Raw genomic sequence first — 23,780 nt, forward strand, 5'->3', positions numbered from 1 at the left:
TAAGGTTTGCTTTATGAATCTGGGTGCACCTAAGTTGGGTGCATATATATTTAAAATTGTTATCTCTTCTTGTTGGACTGTGCCCTTCACCATTATATAATGACCCTCTTTGTCTTTTACTACTTTTGTTGGTTTAAAAACTAAATCGTCTGAAATTAGAACTGCCACACCAGCCTTCTTTTGGCTTGTATTTGCTTGGAATATTGATCTCCACCCTTTTATTTTTAGTCTATATGCATCCTTGCAGGTTAGATGTGTTTCCTGAAGACAGCATATACTTGGCCTGTATTTTCTTATCCATTCAGCCAGCCTATGTCTCTTGAGTGGAGAGTTTAAGCCATTCACATTTATTGAGAGAACTGATAGGTAAGGTAGATTACTGATCATTCTGTTGGGTTGGATGTTGTTGCTATGATTTCTGTCTTGAGCCATTGTAATATCTGGCCTTTAATATCTTTTGGTTTTGGTTGTTTTTATATTCGTGGGTTATTTTTATGATGTTCCGTGCATAACGCTGTTTTAAGTACTTCTTGTAGGGCTGGTCTTGTCTTGGTGAATTCTCTGAGCCTTTGCTTGTCTGAGAATGTTTTTATTTCTCCTTCATATACGAAGCTTAGTTTTGCAGGGAATAATATTCTAGGCTGGGCATTGTTTTGTTTCAAAAGAGTGAGGATTGTGCCCCAGTCTCTCCTTGCTTGTAAAGTCTCATTAGAGAAGTCTGATGTTATTCGAATTGGCTTTCCCTTGTATGTTACTTGCTTCTTTTGTCTTACAGCTCTTAGAAGGGCCTCTTTAGTTGATACTTTGGTTAGTCTGATGACTGCATGTCGTGACGTCTTCCTGTTTGCGTTGAATCTCCCAGGGGTCCTCTGAGCTTCTTGAACTTGTATATCAAGATTTTGAGCAAGGCCTGGGAAATTTTCCTCTATTATATCTTCAAACAGCTTGTCCAACCCTTGAGTGTTGTCTTCTTCCCCTTCCTGTAACCCTATGACCCTCACATTAGGTTTCTTCACATAATCCCACAGCTCTTGTGGGCTTTGCTCTTTTCTCTTGTTTCTCTGCTCTATCTCTGTGACTGATTTATTTAATTGGAGGGTGTTATCTTCAAGCTCTGAGATTCTTTCTTCTGCTTCATCTACCCTGTTCTTGAGACTTTCCACTTTATTTTGTAGTTCCTTGAATTGATTCTTCATTTCCAGGAGTTCGGTTACACTTTTCTTCAATGTGTCTATTTCTTTTCTCATATCCTGGAGATTTTTTGTGGTTTCTTGGTGCTGGTTGTTGAGTTGTTGTTGCAGCTGGGTGAGTGTTCTTATGTTCCACATACGAAATTCCTCTTCTGACATATTGGTTGCCTGATTTTGGTCGGTGTCCGTTTCTAGGGGGCTGGTGCTCCTCTTTGGGGGTGTGTTTTCCGTTTGGTTCTTCATATTTCCTGAGTTCTTTCGCTGATTTCTTCCCATGTCGATCAGTTGTTGTTTCTTTCCTTTAGGTTATTGTTGGGTATTCACACACCTTATTTAGTTTCTGAGGCGTTAGGTGGTGCCCTTGCCGCTGGTCTCCGGGCTGCTCCGGTGGCACAGCCTCCAGTTCTTCTCCGCAGCCTCCTCCCGTGGAGTCTCCCGGGGTCTCAGGTACCCCTCCTTCCGGCCCTTGTCCGCTGTATGCTCGTCTTCTTGCTTCTTTCCTCTAGTTTCTGCTAGAATCTGTCTTTTCTGCAGAGACCCTCTGTCTGGCAGTGTTATTCGTCCGCCATCTTCGACTCTCAATTTCTTTTTTTGTTTTTTTGAGACAGAATCTGGCTTTGTTGCCCAGGCTAGAGTGAGTGCCATGGCGTCAGCCTAGCTCACCTCAAACTCCTAGGCTCAAGCAATCCTCCTGCCTCAGCCTCCCAAGTAGCTGGGACTACAGGCACATGCCGCCATGCCCAGCTAATTTTATATATATATATATATATATATATATATATATATATATATATTCGTGGGCCAATTAATTTCTTTCTATTTATAGTAGAGACGGGGTCTCGCTCTTGCTCAGGCTGGTTTCAAACTCCTGACCTTGAGCAATCCTCCCACCTTGGCCTCCCAGAGTGCTAGGATTACAGGCTTGAGCCACCATGCCCGGTGTTCCATATCTTGAATATAGTGCTGAAATGATGGAGTGGTTTCGTTTTTCCTTAGCAATTGATCTTTCAAATTTTTGCATCTTCTGGTATTAATTATGTTTATTGGCCCAATGTTATTATAAAGAATTCTCAGTGTTACAATGTGTTTTCTTTTATTATTTATTAAGATACTCCCTTCTCCTCACCATCCTTCTTAATTACAGCATAACAATGTCTTATTGATTTTAATTGGAATTTCAAATTTGTAAATGCTAAATTATGTCAATACACCAAGCAATAAATTAACCCCCTGCTCTTAGGCAGTGACTGTACAATCGCAAATATCTAGATGAAAAGAAAGAACAATTGATGTAATCATAGGAGTGTTGCATGTTCTCAATGAACATACCAAACCTCAACATGATCAAGGGATTGATTTCTGGTCTATTAAGCCAGTCTATCAAATTCAATCAAATGTCCTACCTTCTAAATTTTCATGCATCTTAACTGAATGACATATAGCAGGAACTGAACAGTTAATTACTTCCCCATTTGGTTGGCAAAACTTTATCCCCATAGGCAGGGCCAGATACCCCTCAATGTTTACATATACCACTGGATAATCTGGTATTTACTTGTCTCAACTCACTTAGTTGGAAACTGGTCAATACTCCCATGTTTGGATTCATGATTAACTTAGACACAAAGGAGCTTGAAAGAGTCCTGATGAGGAGGTAGATTCTCAGACCTGGAGTAAAAGTGGATGATTGGATACATAGGTTTAAAAATCTCTCAAAGATTCTAGGAGGTAATTTACTTAAATAAAATTAAAATCTTGAGGGGAATACCAATGGGGCCTGAAAATTTTTCTTTAAAATATCTCCAAGACTTAAATGGATATATAGGAATAACATTTATCAGATGTCGGGCAGGTGGGGGGAGGAGGGAATGGGTGTATACATACATAATGAGTGTGATGCTCACCAACTGGAGGATGGACACGCTTGAAGCTCTGACTCGAGGGGGGAGGGGGACAAGGGCAACATAGCTAACTTTAACATTGATACCCCTGTAATATATGCTGGGAAAAATAAATAAATAATCTCTAACTCTGAAAACAGGGTTTTTTTTTTTGTTTTTGTTTTTTCGCAAATGTGTTGTTTGAAAGTGAAAGTATAAAACTATTTATCCCCTTCGACCTAGAAATCCCCCTCTGGGAATTAACTTATTCTAAGGAAATAATGCAAATTAGTGTTTTTGTTATATTGCAATTTATAATAGTGACAAATTTAAAACCAACTTAAAATCAAATATTTAATAAATTTAGTACATTAACTCAGACTACTATGTAGCTATTATGCTTTTTAAATATTATACCTGAAACAATATAGCAGAGTGTTTACAATGTAAAAATGGGTATCCATATGAACAAAGCCTGGGAGGAAACTCAGAGAAGTGAAAATAACTAATATATGGAATATTGGGAACATAAGTATGTTGATTTTTTACCTTTCTTAAGAAACCAGTAAATGTACATACTTTACAGAGTGTCCAAGGGTCCCAGGTCTAAACCCCACACAAAACAGGGTTGGAGTTTTAGGCAGCAAATGGGATAGTGTAAGGCAGGTGGAGATGCTAATGTCACAATCCCATCATGAGAATGGTGCAGAACCACTGAGCCCTAAATAAATGAAACACATCAGGAAAATAGAGAAAGCTGCCCGCCCACACAACTATTCTGTTTTCTAAAGCTAAACAATCTACCATTGCAGTGATTATATTTAATCCTTTACTCATCTATTTAAAGTATTCTCCTGTCCTGGAAATCATTCTGTGTTTGCTTCCTATATGGGTTTAAGCAATGGTTCTACCCCCACAGTATGCTAAGTGCCAGAAGAAATATTTATGCCACTGGAGATAATGATAATATAGGAGTCTTCATGTTATAGCATGGATGATCAAAGTAAAATACGATTTCAAGTTGGAATCCATGGTTTCCCGTTTTATCCAGCTTATTCTGTACGAAAGTATGTTGCATATGACTAGATTTGCTTCTTTGTAGGTTGAATTTGAGAAGCAAATAAGTGATTCTTCTGTTTCTTACCATGTATATTTGCATGCTATCATACTCTTATAAATAAATGTGTTCTTTTTGAGTGAACGGCACTGTTATTCTTTAAACTATAGTATATGTATGATAGATGTTTGGAATGGAAAGCAGTGGTGCTAATTTAGATGCTTTCAACATATAAGCGCTTCCATAAACTAGCTATTCATTATGATTTCAGGTTTGTTGAGACTACCAGTAAGGCAAGAGGATCTATATTATTATTGAGAATGGTTTAGTCTTCCCAGAGGTAGAAAAAATCTGTAGGCTATTGAAAGTTTTGAAATCATAAAAATAAGTTATCTGTGTTCAATAATAATTTTCTGAGGTAATATTAATGATTATAGCCCCAAAAAATGGAATTCAAAAAGTCTTCTCATGGAAAGTTGTTAAATCAAATCTGTTCATATGTATTTTTTTTAGGTGGAAGTGAATCCTCCTGGGATAAGGATAAGATGCAGTCTCCTCTTGCTGTTCCTGGACCCCAACATGGAATTGCTCATGCAGCCCTAGCTGGCCAGCCAGGCCTTGCGGGTGCTCCTACCCTCAATCCACTGCAACAGAACCACCTGCTAACCAATAGTATGTATACTGTCCTCCCCAAACTGACTGTGTTGAGGAAAAGACCATCTAAAACATACTAGACACCTTGGTCTGGCAGAGCTTACTCTATTTTTCCTCACTGAGGTTTAACAATTTGAAATCAGAAGGAAAGATTAAAAGGGACTCATTTCAAAGTGTGGAATTCACAGACTAGGGAGGCTATGTAGGAGAGTAGTTAAGAATGTTGGCTAGAGTCGCATAAACATGTGTTTGAATTCCACATCATTTGAATTCTGCATCACGATTTTACTTTGGAGAAGCCACCTGACATTCCCAAGTCTCAGTTTACACAACTAAAAAGTACAGATAAAAAATATACCCACTTAAGGTTATTGTGAGGGCTAAGAATAGTAAAGGAAATGCTGTTAACAATGAATTGCATTTATAGTAAGTACTATATAAATTATAAGCATTATTACTTAGCAATTACACTACAGTTAATGTATAACAATTAAGGTTTAGATGATGTTTTTAGGAATTTTAAAGACTAAGAAATCTTCTTGTCGTAATGCAGGTATTGTATATATTACTTGCCTAAAATCTTATCTTTTGTACAAACAGGACATCTAGGAGAGAGTTTCATTACTCTTTTCTCTCAGACTATCATTCTTCCAATAAACTCTAGGATTAAGGCAACAAAAAATTATAAGATATTTTAATATGATGGCACACATCTTAGTGAAATTCACCAGTTATTTAGCATACAAAAATAATTTATGAAATCTTACTTTAAAGATGTTATAATCTAAAGCATAAAATGTCAAATACAAAATAAAATGTTAAGCAAAGGCAAATATAATGAATGATAGAAAATTTACAAATATTATATAATATGAAGTTTAATTTTTTATTTAAAAATATTATGGGGTTACCTGCTTCTTTCACCTTACAGCTTGGGAAAATAATCCTTATTCAATAAATGGTGCTGGGAAAACTGGATAGCCTCATGTAGAAGACTGAAACAGGATCTGCACCTTTTACCTCTCACAAAAATCAACTCATGGTAGATAACAGAATTAAAGCTAAGGCATAAAACTATAAGAATTCTAGAAGAAGATGTTAGAAAAACTCTTACAGACAGTGGACTAGGCAAACAATTTATGTAGAAGACCCCAAAGGCAATCACATAAACGACAAAAATAAATAAATGAGACCTGATCAAACGAAAAAGCTTCTGCACAGTCAAGAAAACTATCACGAGAGCAAACAGACAACCTACAGAATGGGTGAAAATATTTGCATGCTACACATCCAATAAAGGGCTGATAACTAGAATCTATATAGAACTCAGGAAAATCAGCAAGAAAAAATCAAACAACCCTAAGAAAAAGTGGACAAAGTAAACAACCCAAAGAAAATGAACAGAAACTTTTCAAAACAAGACAGATTAATGGCCAACAAACATTTGAAAAAATTCCCAACATCTCTAGTCATCAGGGAAATGTAAATCAAAACCACAATGAGATATTACTTAACTCCAGTGAGAATGGCCTTCATCAAAAAAGTCTCCAAACAATAAATATTGGCATGGATGTGGAGAGATAGGAACACTCATACATAGTTGGTGGGCCTGAAAACTAATACATCCTCTGTGGAAAGTAATATGGATATACTTCAAAGAGCTACAAGTAGAACTACCATTTTATCAAGTAATCCCATTACTGAGCATCTATCAAAAGGAAAATAAGATATTCTATAAAAATGATATCTACACTAGAATGTTTATAGCAGCCCAATTCACAATTGCAAAGATGTGGAAACAACCCATGTGCCCATCAATATATGAGTGGATTAATAAAATGTGGTACATGTATACCATGGAGTTCTACTCAGCCACAAAATCAATAGTGGTCCAGCACCTCTTGTATTATGCTGGATAGAGCTGGAGACCATTCTACTAGGTAAAGTATTACAAGAATGGAAAAAAGAGCACCACATGTACTCACCATAAAATTGGTATTAACTTATCAACACTGATGTGCACATATTCATTCATTACATTCATTGGGTGTTGGGCAGGTCTTGGGGAGGAAGGAATGGATATATTTACACCTGATGGGTGCAGTGCACATTGTCTGGGGTATGAACATGCTTGAAGTTCTGACTCGGTGTGACAAAGGCAATATATGTAACCTAAACATTTGTACATCCCTAATGTACTGAATTAAAAAATAATAATAAAATAATAAAAAACAGTGTAAAGGGACAAAGCAAGCACCACAGCCAAATTCAAATATAAATGATATTATAGAACTATTGGACTGGGAATGTATAATAACTGATTAATATGCTAAAAGAATGAAGAAAGTGGATAAAATACAAGAATTTATGTGAGATTTAAGCAGAGATGGAAACTCTAAGAAAGGAGCAAAAGGAAATGCTGAAAATATAAATACTCCAACAAAATGAATCATAACTTTTATAGGATAATTATAGAATGGAAAGAATGAACAAGCTTGAAGACAGGTCAATAGAAACTGCAAAAACTGAAAAATCCAAGAGAAAAAGAAACAAGGAAAAAAAAAAGAACACAATATCTAAGAACAATGTGGCAATTACAAAAGGTGTAATGTTCATGTAATGGGCATAGCAGAAATAGATGAAAAATAGAAAAGAACAAAAGAAAATTTGCAGTTAGAATGGCTGAGAATTTTCCAAAATTAATGAGAAACACCAAGCCACATATCTAAGAACCTCAGAGAACACTAAGTAAGATAAATACCAAAAAAAATCTAAAAATATGCATATCAAAATTCGACTGCAGAAAATGAGTGACAAAGAGAAAATTTTGAAAGAAGAGAGGAAAAAGTTCTTATTTCCTATAGAGGAACAGAGATAAGAATTATATTGTCTTCTCTTTAAAAATCAGTCACATAAGTAGAGAGTTGTATGAAATATTTAGAGTGTTGAAAAAACACACCAACCTAGAATTATGTTTCCAGTGAAATTTTTCTATAAAAGTGAAAGAGAAATAAAAACTTTCTCAGGCAAAAATTGAGGGAATTTGTTACCATACCAGTATACTTGCATTGTAAGAAATGTTGAAAGGTCTTCAGAGAAATGGACAATGATATAGGTCGGAAATTTAAATCCGCATAAAGAAAAAGAGCATTAGAGAAGGAATAAATTAAGGTAAATTAAATGTTTTTATTCTTAATGACTCTAAAAGATAATAATCTATTGAGGCGGGGCACAGTGGCTCACGCCTGTAATCCTAGCACTCTGAGAGGCCGAGGCAGGAGGATTGCTCGAGGTCAGGAGTTCGAAACCAGTCTGAGCAAGAGTGAGACCCCGCCTCTACTATAAATAGAAAGAAATTAATTGGCCAACTAATATATATAGAAAAAATTAGCTGGGCATGGTGGCACATGCCTGTAGTCCCAGCTACTCGGGAGGCTGAGGCAGGAGGATTGCTTGAGCCCAGGGGTTTGAGGTTGCTGTGAGCGAAGCTGATGCCACAGCACTCACTCTAGCCTGGGCAACAAAGCGAGACTCTGTCTCAAAAAAAAAAAAAAAAAATCTATTGAAAATAATAACGAAAACAATCTATCAGCAGATTATACCTAATGGACAGGTGAAATAAGTGACAACAATATAAGGAACAGAAGAAAGAAATTAAGAATAATCTGTTAAAAAGTACTTATACTATCTGTGAAGAGGTATAGTGATATTTGTAAATAGATTAGTTTTAAATGTATATTCAAAACTCTAAGGCAACCACTAAAAAAATTAAATTAAGTATAACTGATATGCTAAGAGAGAGAAAAAATAGAATTATATAAAATGTTCAATCAAAAACAGAGAAGGTCTATATCTCTGTTCTTGTGTCAATAGCATGCTGTTTTGATTAATATAGCCTTTTAGTATAGCTTGAAGTCTGGTAGACTGATGCCTCCCAATTTGTTATTTTTGATTAAGATTGCTGAGGCTATACAAGGTCTTTTCTGGTTTCATCTGAAGAATATAATTATTTTTTCTAGATCTGTGAAGAATGATGATGGTATTTTGATAGGGATTACATTAATTCTGTAGATCACTTTAGGTAATGTGAATATTTTAACAATATTGATTCTGCCAATCCATGAGCATGGTAGGGTTTTCCATCTGTTTACATTTTCTACAATTTTTTTTCCCAGTGTTTCATAGTTCTGGCTATATAGGTCTCTCATCTCCTTCATTAAATATATTTCTAAATATTTAATTTTCTTTGATGCTATTATGAAAGGTGTTGCATCTTTGATTTGATTTTTGGCTTGACTGTTATTGTCATATATGAATGCCACTGATTTATGTGTATTGATTTTGTATCCTAAGACTTTAATGAATTCATTTATCAATTCTAGGAGTCTCTTGGTTGAATCCTTGGAATTTTCTAGATATATTATCATATAATCAGCAAAGAGTGAGAGTTTGACCTCTTCTGCCCCATGTGGACCCCCTTAATCCCTTCTCTTGTCTGATTGCTCTGGCAAGGACTTCCAGCTCTATGTTGAATAGAAGTGGAGATAGTGGGCAACATTGTCTGGTTCCAATTTTAAGTGGGAATGCTTTAAATTTTCCCCATTCAGTATGATATTTGCTGTGGGTTTATCAAATATGGCTTTAATAATTTTAAGATATGTCCCATCTATACTTATTTTGTTAAAAGTTTTAATCATAAAAGTGTGCTGGATTTTATCAAATTGTTTTTGTGCGTCTATTGAGGGAATCATATGGTCTTTGTTCTTGCTTTTATTTATGTGGTGAATTTCATTTATATATTTGTGGTGAACCATCCTTATATCAATGTGATAAAGCCCACCTGGTCATGATGAATTATTGTTTTGATATGCTGTTGAATTTGGTTTGCTAAAATGGTATTGAGGTTTTTTGCATCTATATTAATGAGGGATATTGGTCTATAGTTTTCTTTTGTGTATGTGTCCTTTCCTGGCTTTGGTATCAAGGTGATATTGGCTTCATAGAATGAGTTAGGGAAGATATTGTCCTTCTCAATATTGTGAAATAATTTCTGTAGTAGAGGAATGAGTTCTTCTTTGTAAATTTGGTAAAATTCAGGTATGAACTCATCTGGTCTGGGACTTTTGTCTTTTCTTTTCTTTTTTTTTCCTTTTATTTTATCATATTATGAGGGTACAAATATTGTTAGGGTTACATATATTGCCCCTGCTGTTCCTTCCCCGCCCCCCCTCCTTGTCAAAACATCAAGCATGTCCAACCCCCAGGAGGTGCGCATCGCACCTATTTTGTAAGTATATATCTCATACCTTTTTTTTTTTGATGGAAGATTTTTAATGGCTGCTTCAATTTCTGTGTTTGATATTGTTCAGGAATTCTATTTCTTCCTGACTTAGCCTAGGGAGGTTGTGTGTTTCTAAGGATTTGTCCTTTTCCTCCACATTCTGTAGTTTTGGGGCATATAGATTTTCATAATATTCCAAGATAATGTTTGTATTTCTGTGATGTCTGTACGGACCTCTCCTTTATCATTTCTAATTGAGTATGTTAGAGTTCCTTCCTTTCTAGTTCTTGTCAATCTAGCAAGAGGGTTGTCAATTTTGTTTATCTTTTCAAAAAAACAACTTTTGGTTACTTTTCAAAAGAAAACAGAATAATGGTCATCAAACATATAAAAAAGTGTTCAATATCTCTAATCATCAGGTGAATGCAAATCAAACCCACAATGAGATATATCCTAACTCCACTGAGAATGGCCTTTATAAAAAAGTCACAAACAACAAATGCTGGTGTGCATGTGGAGAGATTGGAACACTCTTACACTGCTGGTGAGGCTGCAAATTAGTATAGCCCCCATGGAAGGTAATTTTGAGTTGTCTCAAAGAGCTAAAGATAGAAATACCATTTGATCCAGCAATCCCACTACTAGACATCTACCCAAAGGGAAAAAAAGACATTCTATAATAAAGACATGTGCTTTGTTTATGGCAGCACAATTGACAATTGCAAATATTTGGAAACAACCCAAGTGCCCATCGATATATGAGTGAATTAATAAAATGTAATATATGTATTCCATGGAATACTACTCAATTATAAACATAATAGTGAACAATCATTTCTTATATTATCCTGGATAGAGCTTGAGCCCATCCTTCAAAATGAAGGATCACAAGAATGCAATAACAAGCACCACATGTGCTGCCACCTGCCATCAAAATGGTACTAACTGATCAACATTAAGGTGCTCACATGGAAATAATATTCATTGTGTGCCGGTCAGGTGGGGGTGGGGAGTGGGTAAAGTCACAACCAATGGATGTGAAGTCCTCCGTATGGGGAAAGGGCCCACTTGTAGCCCTGGCTTGGAAGAAGCAAAGTCATTATATGTAACCAAAATGTATGCTGTACCCCAATAATATTCTAAAATAAAAAAAAATTAAAAAATGGAAAGCAACAAAATTGTGTAGGATGAGGAAAAAAGATTAAAAAATAATAATAAGGGCAATATACAGAAAACAATAACATATATGGAAGGTAATTATTCAATTATATTAATATTAACTTTAAATGTGAATTGTGTAATATACCAATTACAAGAGAATGACTAGTGTTCTAGCCACCTCGGTTGTCAGTACTTTTTGCCTTTACTCAAACGTGAATACCGTTTCTATAAAATCATGTGTTGTGCAAAACAAAACCAACACATTTCAGAGAATGTCATAATGGATAACAAATAAGACCCAACTATATGTTGTCTATATGAAACTTTATATAAAGACACAGATTGATCAAAAGAGATAGGAAAATATATGCTATGTTAAAGTAATCAAAAGAAAACTGGAATAGCGATATTAATTTCACACAAAGCCAACTTCAGAGCAATGAAAATTGTCAGGGATAAAGAGGAGCATTACATGATGATAAAGGGGTCATTTCTCCAACAGGACACAGTAAACCTTAAAATGTTTGTATTTAACAACAGAACATCAAAATTTGTGAGGCAAAAACTTACAGAACTGCAAGGAAAAATAGATGAATCTATTATTAGAGTTGGAAACATCAACATCCATCTATAAGTAATAGGCAGATCCAGCAGAAAGGGCATACTTGAATTGAACAACACCATTAATCAACTGGATCTAGTGAATATTTTAGAATACTTCACAGAAGAAGAATACATAAATACATAGGGAACATTCACAAAGATAGAACACATTCTGCATCATAGGATACACTTTAACACCTTTAAAAGTATATAAAACATACAAAGTATGCTCTCAGTCATAATGAAATTAAACTACAAATTGATAGCAGAAATATGTAAAATCAAACAATATTTGGAGATTAAACAGTACACTTCTGAATAGCATATGCATCAAAGAGCCCTCAAGAGAAATTTAAAAGTATTTTAAAGTAAATGAAAGTACAACTTATCAAAATTTGTGGGATGTAGCAAAAACAATGCTTAGAGGAAAATTTACCATTGTATTAATATATTAAAAGGAAGAAATAGATAAAATAATTAACCTAAATTTCCACATGAAGAAACTAAAAATAATGAGAAAATTAAATTTAAAGTTAGCAAAAGAAATGATAAAAATTAGTGCAGAAATTGATGATACGGAAACCTAAATCAATGCCAAAAAAATCAATGAAACCAAAAGCTGTTTCTTTAACAAGACCAATAAAATCAATAAACCTCTAGCAAGGATAACTAAGAAAAAGAGAAAAGACAGAAAGTACTAATATCAGAAAAGAAAGAGAGACCATCACTGCTTATCCCATGGGTATTAAAAAGGTAATATAGGAATATTTTGAACAAATCTATGCCCACAACCTGAATATAATAAGCCAATTTCTTAAAAAAATATAATCTACCAGTACCCAGATAAGAAAAAATAAATAATCTGAAAACTTATATATATACACACTAAATAAATTGAATTTATAATTAATAACCTTCCAAAATAGAAAGCACCAGGCCAAGATGGGTTCAGAGATGAATTCTACCCAAACATTTAAGAAAGAAAATATACTAATCATCTACTATCTCTTCCAGAAGATAGAAACAGAAGGAATATTTCCTAACTCATTCTATGAGGCTTGAATTACCAAAATACCAGAGAAAGACAGCACAAGAAAGAAAGATTACAGACCAATATCTTTCGTGAAAATAATATAAAAATCATTAACAGCATATTAACAAATTGAAGAAAACAAGGTATAAATAGAATTTCATCCCATGACCAATGTGATTTATTCCAAGTATGCAAGGCTGTTTCAACATTCTAAAATCAGTTAATGTAATCTGTCACATCAGTAGCCAAAAGAAGAAAAATTATATGATCCTAACAGAAGATGCTGAAAAATCATCTGACAAAATATAATATTAATTCATAATAACAATTTTTAGAAAATAGGAATAGAGAGGATCTGCTTTAACTTGCAAAAGAACATTTATGAAAACCTACTGCTAACATTATACTTAATGGTGACAAACTAGATGCTTTTCCTCTAAGAATAAGACAAGAATGTCCCCTCTCACCACTCCTATTCATCATTGTACTTGAGGTCCTAGTTAATACAATATGACAAGAAAAGGAAATAAATTTATACAGATTATGAAAAAAGAAATTGTCTTTGTTCAAATATGACATTATTGTGTAAAAAAATTCCAAAGAGTTCATACAAAAGTCTTCTAGAACTAATGAGGGATTATATCAAGATTGTAGGATACAAAAATCAGTATACTAAAATTAATTGATGTCTTATATACCAGCAATGAACAATTACAATTTGAAATTAAAAATACATTATTTACATTAGCAACAAAAATTAAAATACTTGAGCATAAACATAACAAAATATGTATAAGATCCACAGAAGTAATACTATAAACTCTGATAAAAGAAATCAAAGAATATCTAAATAAGTGGAGAGATATTCTATTTCATTAGGATATCACTTATTTTCAACTTGATCTATAGATTCAGTGCAATCCCAATAAAAATGTAAGGAAGATATTTTGTGGATATTGACAAACTGATTAATATACTAAGCAAAACACCCAAAATAACCAACACAATATTGAAGAAGAACAAAGTTAGAGGACTGTACTACTTCATGATTTACCATAAAACTACTGTGATAAAGACAGTGTAGTATTCACAAAGGAGTAGACAAATAGACTAATAGAACAGAATTGAGAGTCTATAAATAGATCCACACAAAGACAATTAATTAATATATGATGAAGGAGCAAACACAATTCAATGGAGAGATCATAATTATTTCAACAACTTAACAGTGAAACAATTGGAAGTCCACATGCAAAAAAATGAACCTGATACAGACCATATGCCCTTCTCAAAAATTAACTCAAAATGGATCATGGACCTAACTGTAAATTGCAAATTCTAAATCTATTAGAAGATAACATCAGAGGGAATCTAGGTGATCTTAGGTTGACAGTAAGTTTTTAGATACATACCAAAAGCATGATCCTTAAAAAAAATTATAAGTTGGACTTTATTAAACTTAACTGCTCTGTGAAACACACTGTTGAAAGAATGAAAAGGCAAATCAATGAGTGGGAGAAAATCTTTGCAAAACATATATATGATAAGGGGCTGATGGAATATTTGTAAAGAACTCTTAAAACTCAATAATAAGAAATAAACAACCCAGTTTAAAAAATGGCCAAAAGACCTGAACAGACACCTCATGAAAATGTGTGCAACATCATATGTCATTGGGAATTGCAAATTTAAACAACAAAATATCCCTGCAACACCTAAAATCTAAAATTGTTGACATCCATTGTCAAAAATGATTTGGAGCAATAGGAACTTTGAATTCATTGCTGGTGGGAGTGAAAAATGGTATAACCACTTTGGAAAACATTTTGGCTATTTCTTACAAAGCTAAACATTGTCTTCCCTGTATATCCAACTGAATTAGAAATGTATTTCCACACAAAAACCTACATAACCAAAGTTTATAGCAACTTTATTCATAATTGCTAAAACTTAGAAGCAACCAAGGTATCCTTCTATGGGTGAATGATTAAACCAACTGTAGTACATCCATACCATGAACAGTTTTTAGCAATAAATACAAATGAGCTGTCAATCTTGAAAAGATTTGGATGAACTTTAAATGCAAATTGCTGAGTGAAAAAAGCCCATCTGAAGAGGCTAAATGGAGTATGATTCCAAGTATATGGCATTCAGTAAAATGCAAATCTATAGAGACAGTAAAATGATCAGAGGTTAGGGAGGAGGGAGAGATGAATAGGCAGAGCACAGAGGATTTTTACCATAGTGAAACTATTCTGTTTGATAACATAATGGTGGATACATAATATTATGCATTTCTGAAAACCCATAGAAATGTACAAAACAAAAAAATGAGCTCTAATACGAACTATGGACTTTATTTAATAATAAGGTATCAATATTGATTTTTCAATTGTAATAATATGCCATATTAATACACGATTTAATAAGAGGGGCAATAAGTGCTGGCAGAATGGAGGTAAAAGGAAATTCTCCATAATTTCTGCTCAGTTTTTCTGTGAATCTACAACTGCTCTAAAAATAGTCTGCTATTTTTTTTTAAAGAAGAAAACTTTTACCATAGGTAAATAAATCAGGTTAGAGGGGCATATTCCAGAGGCATCAACATGAGTGAAGACTAAGGTGAATTCAAACTGTAGAGAACTGCATATAGTTCAGTGGAGCATACATAGAGGAACATAATGAAATATCAAAACTAGAAAGGTAATTTCTGATGAAATAAAACAATTTGTATTTTATTCTAGAAGCAGTAAGTAATCACTGGGAGTCTTAAAATCGGAGTGGAAAGACAAATGAAAAGCCCCAGAAAGACCATTCAGGAAGACAGAGTACTGGTGTGAAGTGATTGATGCCTGGCAATCACTGTAGAAATGGGAAGATATTATAGAGATCAACATGACTTAGAAAGCAAATCAATCTGGGATTTAGGGGAAGAATTAGAGGATTACTGAAGTTTGTACCCTTCGTGGCTAGGAGGAGGTGGTACTGTGCACTTATGTAAAAAAGTATAGGAGTTGTTGGAATACCAGGATGCATTAAAAATGATGCTTACAGTAGCTTGTATGATGTTCTTGAGGTTGACAGGAAAGAGACGATCCATTTTGATGATTTTTAGAACAGCATTTGTCTTCATTACCATACAATTAAGGCTGTGAATATATTTGGCATGTGACTAAGTGAGCCAGATTGCTGGAATGTGTGCACTATTGTTGACTTTTAATTTAATGTTTTCAGCTTTGGGAAAAGGTTCACTTAAATAATTCAGTATTTGCATATACTTTGCATGTGGAACTCAGGTGGGGTCACTATTAAACTGGCCTGTAATGTAAATATTAACTTTTAGAGTCCAGGGCATTATAGTCAATTGATGGTTAGCTATTGCAGGTCATGACCTGAAAGTGTGACTTTTAAGTCCTTCATTATCATTTGAAATGTCTGATGAATTATATTTTTAAACTTTCGGCTGGTGGTTAAATTCTTTTAGTAGCTTACATTTACTTTGCATGTCAATTGGACTTTAAGTATGCATATTTCTTGATATGGCCAGATGGCATCTGGGTGATGCTGAAAATCCTTAGAGAATGAGGAAAGATTGTTACACTGTTAAGGGATATGTAAATTGAACAAGCATTTGAAAAGTAAAGGGAGGCACTGATGGTGACTTTTCATTTACAGTTTGGTCAATTTTCCACTGAAGCACTGTGTACACAAAGAAGGACTGAAGTCTATAATTATCTTGAGTTTGTGGTTAATGACAGCCTTATATAGAAACCTATTTAGGTCACTGGTGGCTATTACTATGTTAAGCATAATGTGAAGGTTTTGGGGAAAGATAAATAGTGATTAACTTAATATATGATATAAAATATCTCATTACAGCATAAGTTATATGATGAGTACATGATGAAATACATATGCATCTAAGTAACTTTGGAAGGCTAACTAAAAACAAACTTTTGGTTTAAAAGGGAGTGGGTTCCACATATAAGTGAAATAATGCTGTATTTGTCTTTCTGTGCCTGACTTATTTCATTTACCATAACGTTCTCCAGAATGATAATTATTTGAGGTTATATATATGTTAATTAGGTTGATTTAATCATCATACCTTATATACCTATATCATAACATCACTTTGTACTCCATAAATATATATAATTATAATTCATAATTTAAAATAAAATTTGTAACAATAAAATGAATATAAGATGTTGGGGAAGGCCATTTTGAATTCAGCTTTGAATTAAGCTTTATGTTATTCTTCTCTGATAAATTATTAATCCCAGGAAAGAGGTTTCATAGCAGATATGTCTGGTTTGGTTGATTGCTCTGAAAAAAGGATTTAAAGATCATGAGCCATAAGTAAACACTGATAAAAGAAAAGTTTAAAATATTTTATTGATATTCTCTGGGATATAGAGTCATAGAAAATATGGAGAATTATCCCTTTCTCGAATTCCATGCAGAATTTCAGTTTCTAGGTTTGTTTTTATCCATGTGTAATTCTGATAACACTGCATTTTTTTTTATTTCAGGATATTATGAGTGTACAAACATTCTGATTACATTTTATGTCTTTGCCTCACCCAAGTGAGGGTTATAGGCATGCCCTTCCCCTCTACAATGCTCACCATGTCCATTAATTGTGAGTTTACCACCCCCACCCCAACCCCTAATCCCTGGAGAATATTACTACCATATGAGCACCATAGTGTTAATCAGTCAGTACCAATTTGATGGTGAGTACATGTGGAGCCCATTCTGATCTTGTGATATCTCACTTCAGATAATGGGCTCAAGCTCAATCCAGAAAAATATAAGACGTACTAGATCACTGTCATTTCTTATAATTGAGTAATATTCCATTGTATACACATACCAAATTTGAATAGTCCACTCATGAATTGATGGGCACTTGGGTTATTTCCACCTTCTTGCAATAGTGAATTGTGCTGCCATAAACATTCGGGTGCAGATGTCTTTATTACAGAATATATTTTGCTCTTTTGGGTAGATGCCTAACAGTGCTATTGCTGGATCCAAATTCTTTTCAACAGAGGTTGCACTAATTTGCAGTCTCACCAGCAGTGTAAGAGTGTTCTTGTCTCTCCACATCCTCACCAGCATTTCTTGTTTTGGGATTTTTTTGATAGAGGCCAGTCTCACTGGGGTTAGGTGATATCTAATTGTGGTTTTGATTTTCATTTCTCTAATCATTAGAGATGTTGAGCATTTTTTTATATGTTTTTTGGCCATTATTCTGTCTTCTTTAGAAAAGTTTCTGTTCATTTTCTTTGCCCATTTATTGATGGGGTTGTTTGATTTTTTTCTTGTTGATTTTTTTTAAGTTCTAGATAGACTTTTGTTATCAGCCCTTTATCGGATGCTGATAACACTGCATTTTGTGGCTATCTTCATCAGAAAACTGATAGCTGACTGATGTATTCTTTATTTAGAAATTCCTTAATTGAGATGATTACTTTAGTGTCATATGAAATCTGTCTTATCTGGAAGTGTATTTCATTGCTTTGTGCTGCCTTTGCACTTTCTTGTTAACAGCTTTAAATCAACAATTATATTTGAAATCAGGAGATGGACCTCAAATAAATTAACATCACTTTCTTCTTTTAACCTTCATTAATATTGGACTTCATTAAAATGGATAACTACTCTGTGAAACACACTGTTAGGAGAATGAAAAGACAAATCACACAGTGGGAGAAAATTTTTGTCCTAAAACAACATGTTTTGAATGTTTGTATTTCTGCCACTGTTGTTATGAGGAATGAGATTTAGGGGCCCTTTGAATATACTTCCTATAGATTCACAGATGTTCTCTTTTTCTATTATGATATGGGAAACTAGAAAAATTAAAGGGATGACAAAAAGAAAAAAAGGCCTGTTACTAATAACTGATAATTTTGTGTAGGATCAACATAAATGTTGCCCATCATAGAATTTCTGTAGTCTATAATAATTTAGAAAAATTATAAGCAAGGATATTTTAGAACATATATTAAAGATAAGTGTTTTGGAGGGTTCTGTCCAAAATAGGGCATGATTACTGTAGAGGCAATATTTTAAAATATATTGTAAAATAAATAAATAAATAAAATAAATTGTAAAGTGCTATGGTGTACTTATAGTCATGTTAACATTCATAATGTTAGGCTAACTTTCCCTAGCCTCTGTTCAAAGGTCTTTCCTCTCACAAATCCCAACCTGATAAGGGATAAGTAGACAATTATTTTAGTATGTTACCTTTTACATGATTATGTATCTGTGGCTACCACAAATGGAATGTGGTTGATAATTGAAAGATATTTTCAAGATCTTTAAATATCTTCTTTAAGATGTTTCAAATATGTAAAAGTTACTTCAACTTGCATAAGAAAACAAATGGAATTCCTACTCAACAGTATTGATATTTGTTATTAAACTCTTAAAGGGGTTGATATTTTGGTAGGGAAGTTATTCTTTATTGACAAAGACTTCAAATTAGAGCTATCAGCATTCATTTCAGAGATTTATATTTAAAAGGATATAATATATTCCAAGTCTTGTTTTATTCAATAATTCTGAAGTTGAGAGAATCTACACCCTGCCTTACCAGTACCTACATTATGTCTTTTAAAGAAAATGTTAAGCTGGAAATTATCAACATATCAATAGATTATCATTATAATGTTTTAATTGAATGAGAATAAAGTAATGATTAAAAAGAAAGTTCTTATTTTTTAAATGCAATGATGTTTGGCTTAAAGATTTTTGTTGGTTTTTATGGGGAAAAGTGCATCTTATAAATATTTTGTGAGTGAAAGCAAGAACAAAGCATATTTATAATTAAAAGGCATTATATGTAGCCCAAATGTTTGTACCCCCATAATATTCTGAAATAAAACAGTGTGGATATAGGAGGATTTAAAAAATTATTAAACAGTATAATATATCATATGTACTATTAATGGCCCAAAGGGATAGGATAATACAATAAAATTTGATTTTTAAAAAAGCCAACACAAATTAATTTACATGCTTTTTTACAAATTATTTTATAGACTCATAGTCTAACAAATTTAACATGCATTGTCTGTTTTAGGGCTGGATCTGCCGTTTATGATGATGCCTCATCCCCTACTTCCAGTCAGCTTACCTCCTGCATCAGTTGCCATGGCAATGAATCAGATGAACCATCTCAATACTATTGCCAATATGGCTGCTGCAGCCCAGATTCACAGTCCTCTCTCCAGAGCTGGTACTTCTGTTATAAAGGTAAGAATCACAATCTGGAAGAGGACAAATGTGTTAATTACATGCAAATTTTGGAAAATATTAGCAATCCCACTCGATGTTCACTAGTAACACACAGCTCATTGATTCAGTTGGTTAACATACAGTATTGATGAGTTTAGTTGTTTCTGACTAGGCCTGCCAGGCTTTTTTTGTTTTGTTTTGTTTTTGGTGGTGATTGTTTGTTTTCATTCCATGGCCACAACTCTTCCTTTTAATTCTAGCTTCTTATCTTGCAATTGTGTGCACAATGTAGAAGGTATGGGCAGAATAATCAGAGACTAGAGGAGTGTGCAAAAACCACTCCCATTGCTGGTGTGAAACAAAGTAAACACTGTGCATCCTTTTGGAGTTTGAGAGGCAACTGTGAGGTATAATATACCATATAGGACTTATTGTCAGACAGACTTAGGTTCCAATTCTGATTTGCCACTTAGTTGAATGACCTTGGATACGATGGTTAACCTGCCTGAATATGCTTCCTCAACTGTAAAATGAAAGTCATACTTAATAAATCTATACTACTTATTTCATTGGCTGTCTACAGATAATATAAAATACATGTTAAAACTTGTGAAACATTAAACAAATATTTATGATAATTTATTGCATTATCATTATTAGAATACTATTTTTTCAAAAATTTATGGCCATTGGGTAATGAAACACAAAGGATATTTTATAATCCTTCATTCTGTTCCCTAGTTTGGCACATATCCTCTTTCCCCTCTTTCCAAGTATCACATGAATTAGGCTTTTGAGTTTGTTTTTATGTTTGTGATGAGGTGATATAAGGGTATGTAGGATCCTAAGACTATAGTTAATCACAGCAACCCATAAATTATTCCTTCATTTACTGAAAAAAATATTATATCCTTGATATATACATGTTAGTATATTAGGCATTATGGTAAATTTATAAATAAGACATACTCCCTTACTTCCAGGAGCTCACAAGCTCAAATGTGAGACAAACAAGTACCCATTTAACTTGTACTAACAGGGCAGTGATGAATAACATAAGAGAACCACCAAGTGTTACAGGAATTTAGAGGAGGAGAGATCATACCTGTTTGGAGAAGAGAGGCGGCAAGGATCAGGAAAAGCATTACAGCTGATGGATTTGAATACAGCTTTGCAATATTGATACGATTGTAATAGATAGGCATGGGAGAAATAGAAGTGAAAGAAGAGGAAATGTGACATTCTGGACATATTTGTTTCATTTTAAAATAAGATTCCAGCTTGAGGGTCTTCTAAAACACTGAAGAAAGTTTAAAACATAACCTTTGTAGGAAAGTAAAAGAAAAATTGATCATTTTTATAAAGCTCCACATATATTTCAGTCACCAAATAGAAATGTGCTTCCTGTAAAGATTATGGCTATTAAAGGGTTAGACTGTCCTAAGTAATCAGAGCCCTGTTGTTTGAATATTTGACTAGAGTATAAACTGGGAGTTAGAGTTTCTTTGAGAACAAAATTATCAGTGAAAGATGGAATAAATTGCCATGATTTTGAAACAGGATGGTGACTGAGAAAATATGACCCCCACATACAAATTGAAAAATTCTATTAAAAAACAAAGCAAGGTGTGATGCTGTACACCAGTAGTCCCAGCTACTTGTGAGGCTGAGGCAGGAGGATTGCTTGAGCCCAGGAGTTCAAGGCCATCTTGAGCAACATAGCGAGACTTCCTGTCAAACACAAACAAAAACACACTTGAAAGTAATGATATTGTCATGCTTGCTTTGAAATGATGGAAGAATACTTTTAATAGAGGCATGCTTATGACTCTTCAAAAGTATTTTGGTTAGTTTTCATAAGGACCAGACTGAATTGGCTAAAATTTTTTGTTGTGTTTGGGACTTTATGTAGCTTTGTGAAGAATTTGAGCCACTTAGGAATGGGGTTTATGACTACTATTTTTGATCACTGGTGGTGATGACTATAGTAGTGTCAAAGGAAAGGATCATTATCTTCTCTTTAATCCCAATATTGTTAGCTTATTAAAGCAATATAGTTTTGTTTATTGCTGGTTAATCTGTTTCATGTACAACCTTTTTTTATTTTTCTTTATTGAGAGACAGGATTTTGGTCTATCACCCAGGCTGAAGTTCAGTGGCACAATCATAGCTGCTCACTGCAGCTTTGAACTTCTGGACTTTAGAGATCCTCCTGATCCTCCTGCTTCAGCCTCCTGAGTAGCTGGGACTACAGGCATGCACCAATGTGCCTGGCTAACTTTTAAAGTTTTCTGTAGAGCCAGGGTCTTGCTATGTTGCCCAAGCTGGTCTTGAACTCCTGACCTCAAGATCCTCCTGTTTTGGCCTCCCAAATGGTGGGATTACCTATGTGAGCATATGCAACCTTTTTAAAAAGAAAGTTGGAACTGTCACAAACGTACAATTTTACATTGTTTTTTAAAAGTTGACCTTAGATAAATCGCATGCCTATTTAAGTCTTGCCAAGTACATAGAAATCATTTTATGCTGAAGAGAAACTGTATCTGCTTTCCTATAGTTACTTTGACTAATGAAAATTGAGAGAGATATTTAATTCAAATGCCCTTTGATAACATTTCTCTAAAGTCTATCGAAAGTACATTTCCATTGGAAGATGATAGGGAATTGAAGAAAAAAAATATAAAAATAGTTTATTTCAGTGAATAGTGAGAGGCTTTTAATAAAATTGTCAAGTTTTGTTTGTTTTTGCAAAAGTGCTATTGTATAATAGTAAAATATTAGTTTTAAAATAATAATTCATAGGAAATACCATAATAAAAATCCTCTAAATAATTGACAAATGAGTGTTTATATATCAAAGTTTCACTCCCCTTTTAAGAACAGCTATCATATGATATCCAATTATAAGGACATAAATTTCACACCTATGTTGATCTATATTTCAACAAAATTTGCTTTCAGTGTAACTCTTGGTGAAGCATAGTTTCAAGGTTCAATCTATTAGACTCTTACAGGCATTGGGTAGACCTATGTATTGAAAATTCACATAATTCTACTTGGGGGATAGAGGAATTATTCAAACAAAAACACATTTGTCCTATTTACATTTATGATTTTTTAAATCCTATCAATTTGACATTATAAAAGAGATATTTAAATTAGTATCATTATTTTATGTCAATATCTAAATTGAAATCATGAAATCTTTTATATTATTTTCACCATTTAGAGGTACACTGTCCTTTCAAAATATGCATGACCAGAAAATTTAACATTTAATATTTAGAAATAAATGTCTTAACTATGAAATTTGATTCTTTCTCACAAATCCACTTTAAATTAGAGGAAGTCACAATAGCCTAATTCAGAAAACCCTCTTTGCTGTGCATAGTATAATGAATTTAAAACACATCTGCAGAAAAACAATATTAACAGTTTGGTAGATACAGTAAAAGGCTAGGGCACATTACAAAAAGGTCCCCAAATATGTGCTTACTTATGTAAAACTTGTGAAAACACAAAAAGAACTATCATACTTACTGATCAATGTTTAAATTATTCCTGTTGCTTGTCTATTTTTTTTTTTTACTCTCAGGTAAAAGTTACCCATTTGGCTATATCAATTGAAAAGTTCCCCAGATTCTAAGAAACAATGGTGATATATCAC

At 33.6% G+C, this 23,780-nt stretch overlaps 1 protein-coding gene across 1 annotated transcript in view; it reads left to right on the forward strand.

Annotated features, from left to right (window-relative positions):
• Positions 1–23,780, forward strand: part of LOC105882300 (dachshund homolog 2) — a 408,214-nt gene that overhangs the window by 273,467 nt on the left and 110,967 nt on the right. Inside the window, exons 3-4 of the mRNA XM_075999087.1 lie at positions 4,641–4,799; positions 19,959–20,131. Coding sequence (XP_075855202.1) covers positions 4,641–4,799; positions 19,959–20,131 — 332 coding nt within the window. The remainder of the gene's footprint in view (positions 1–4,640; positions 4,800–19,958; positions 20,132–23,780) is intronic.

This window comes from Microcebus murinus, chromosome X, assembly GCF_040939455.1.
Source record: "Microcebus murinus isolate Inina chromosome X, M.murinus_Inina_mat1.0, whole genome shotgun sequence".
In the NCBI taxonomy this organism is placed as follows: domain Eukaryota; kingdom Metazoa; phylum Chordata; class Mammalia; order Primates; family Cheirogaleidae; genus Microcebus; species Microcebus murinus.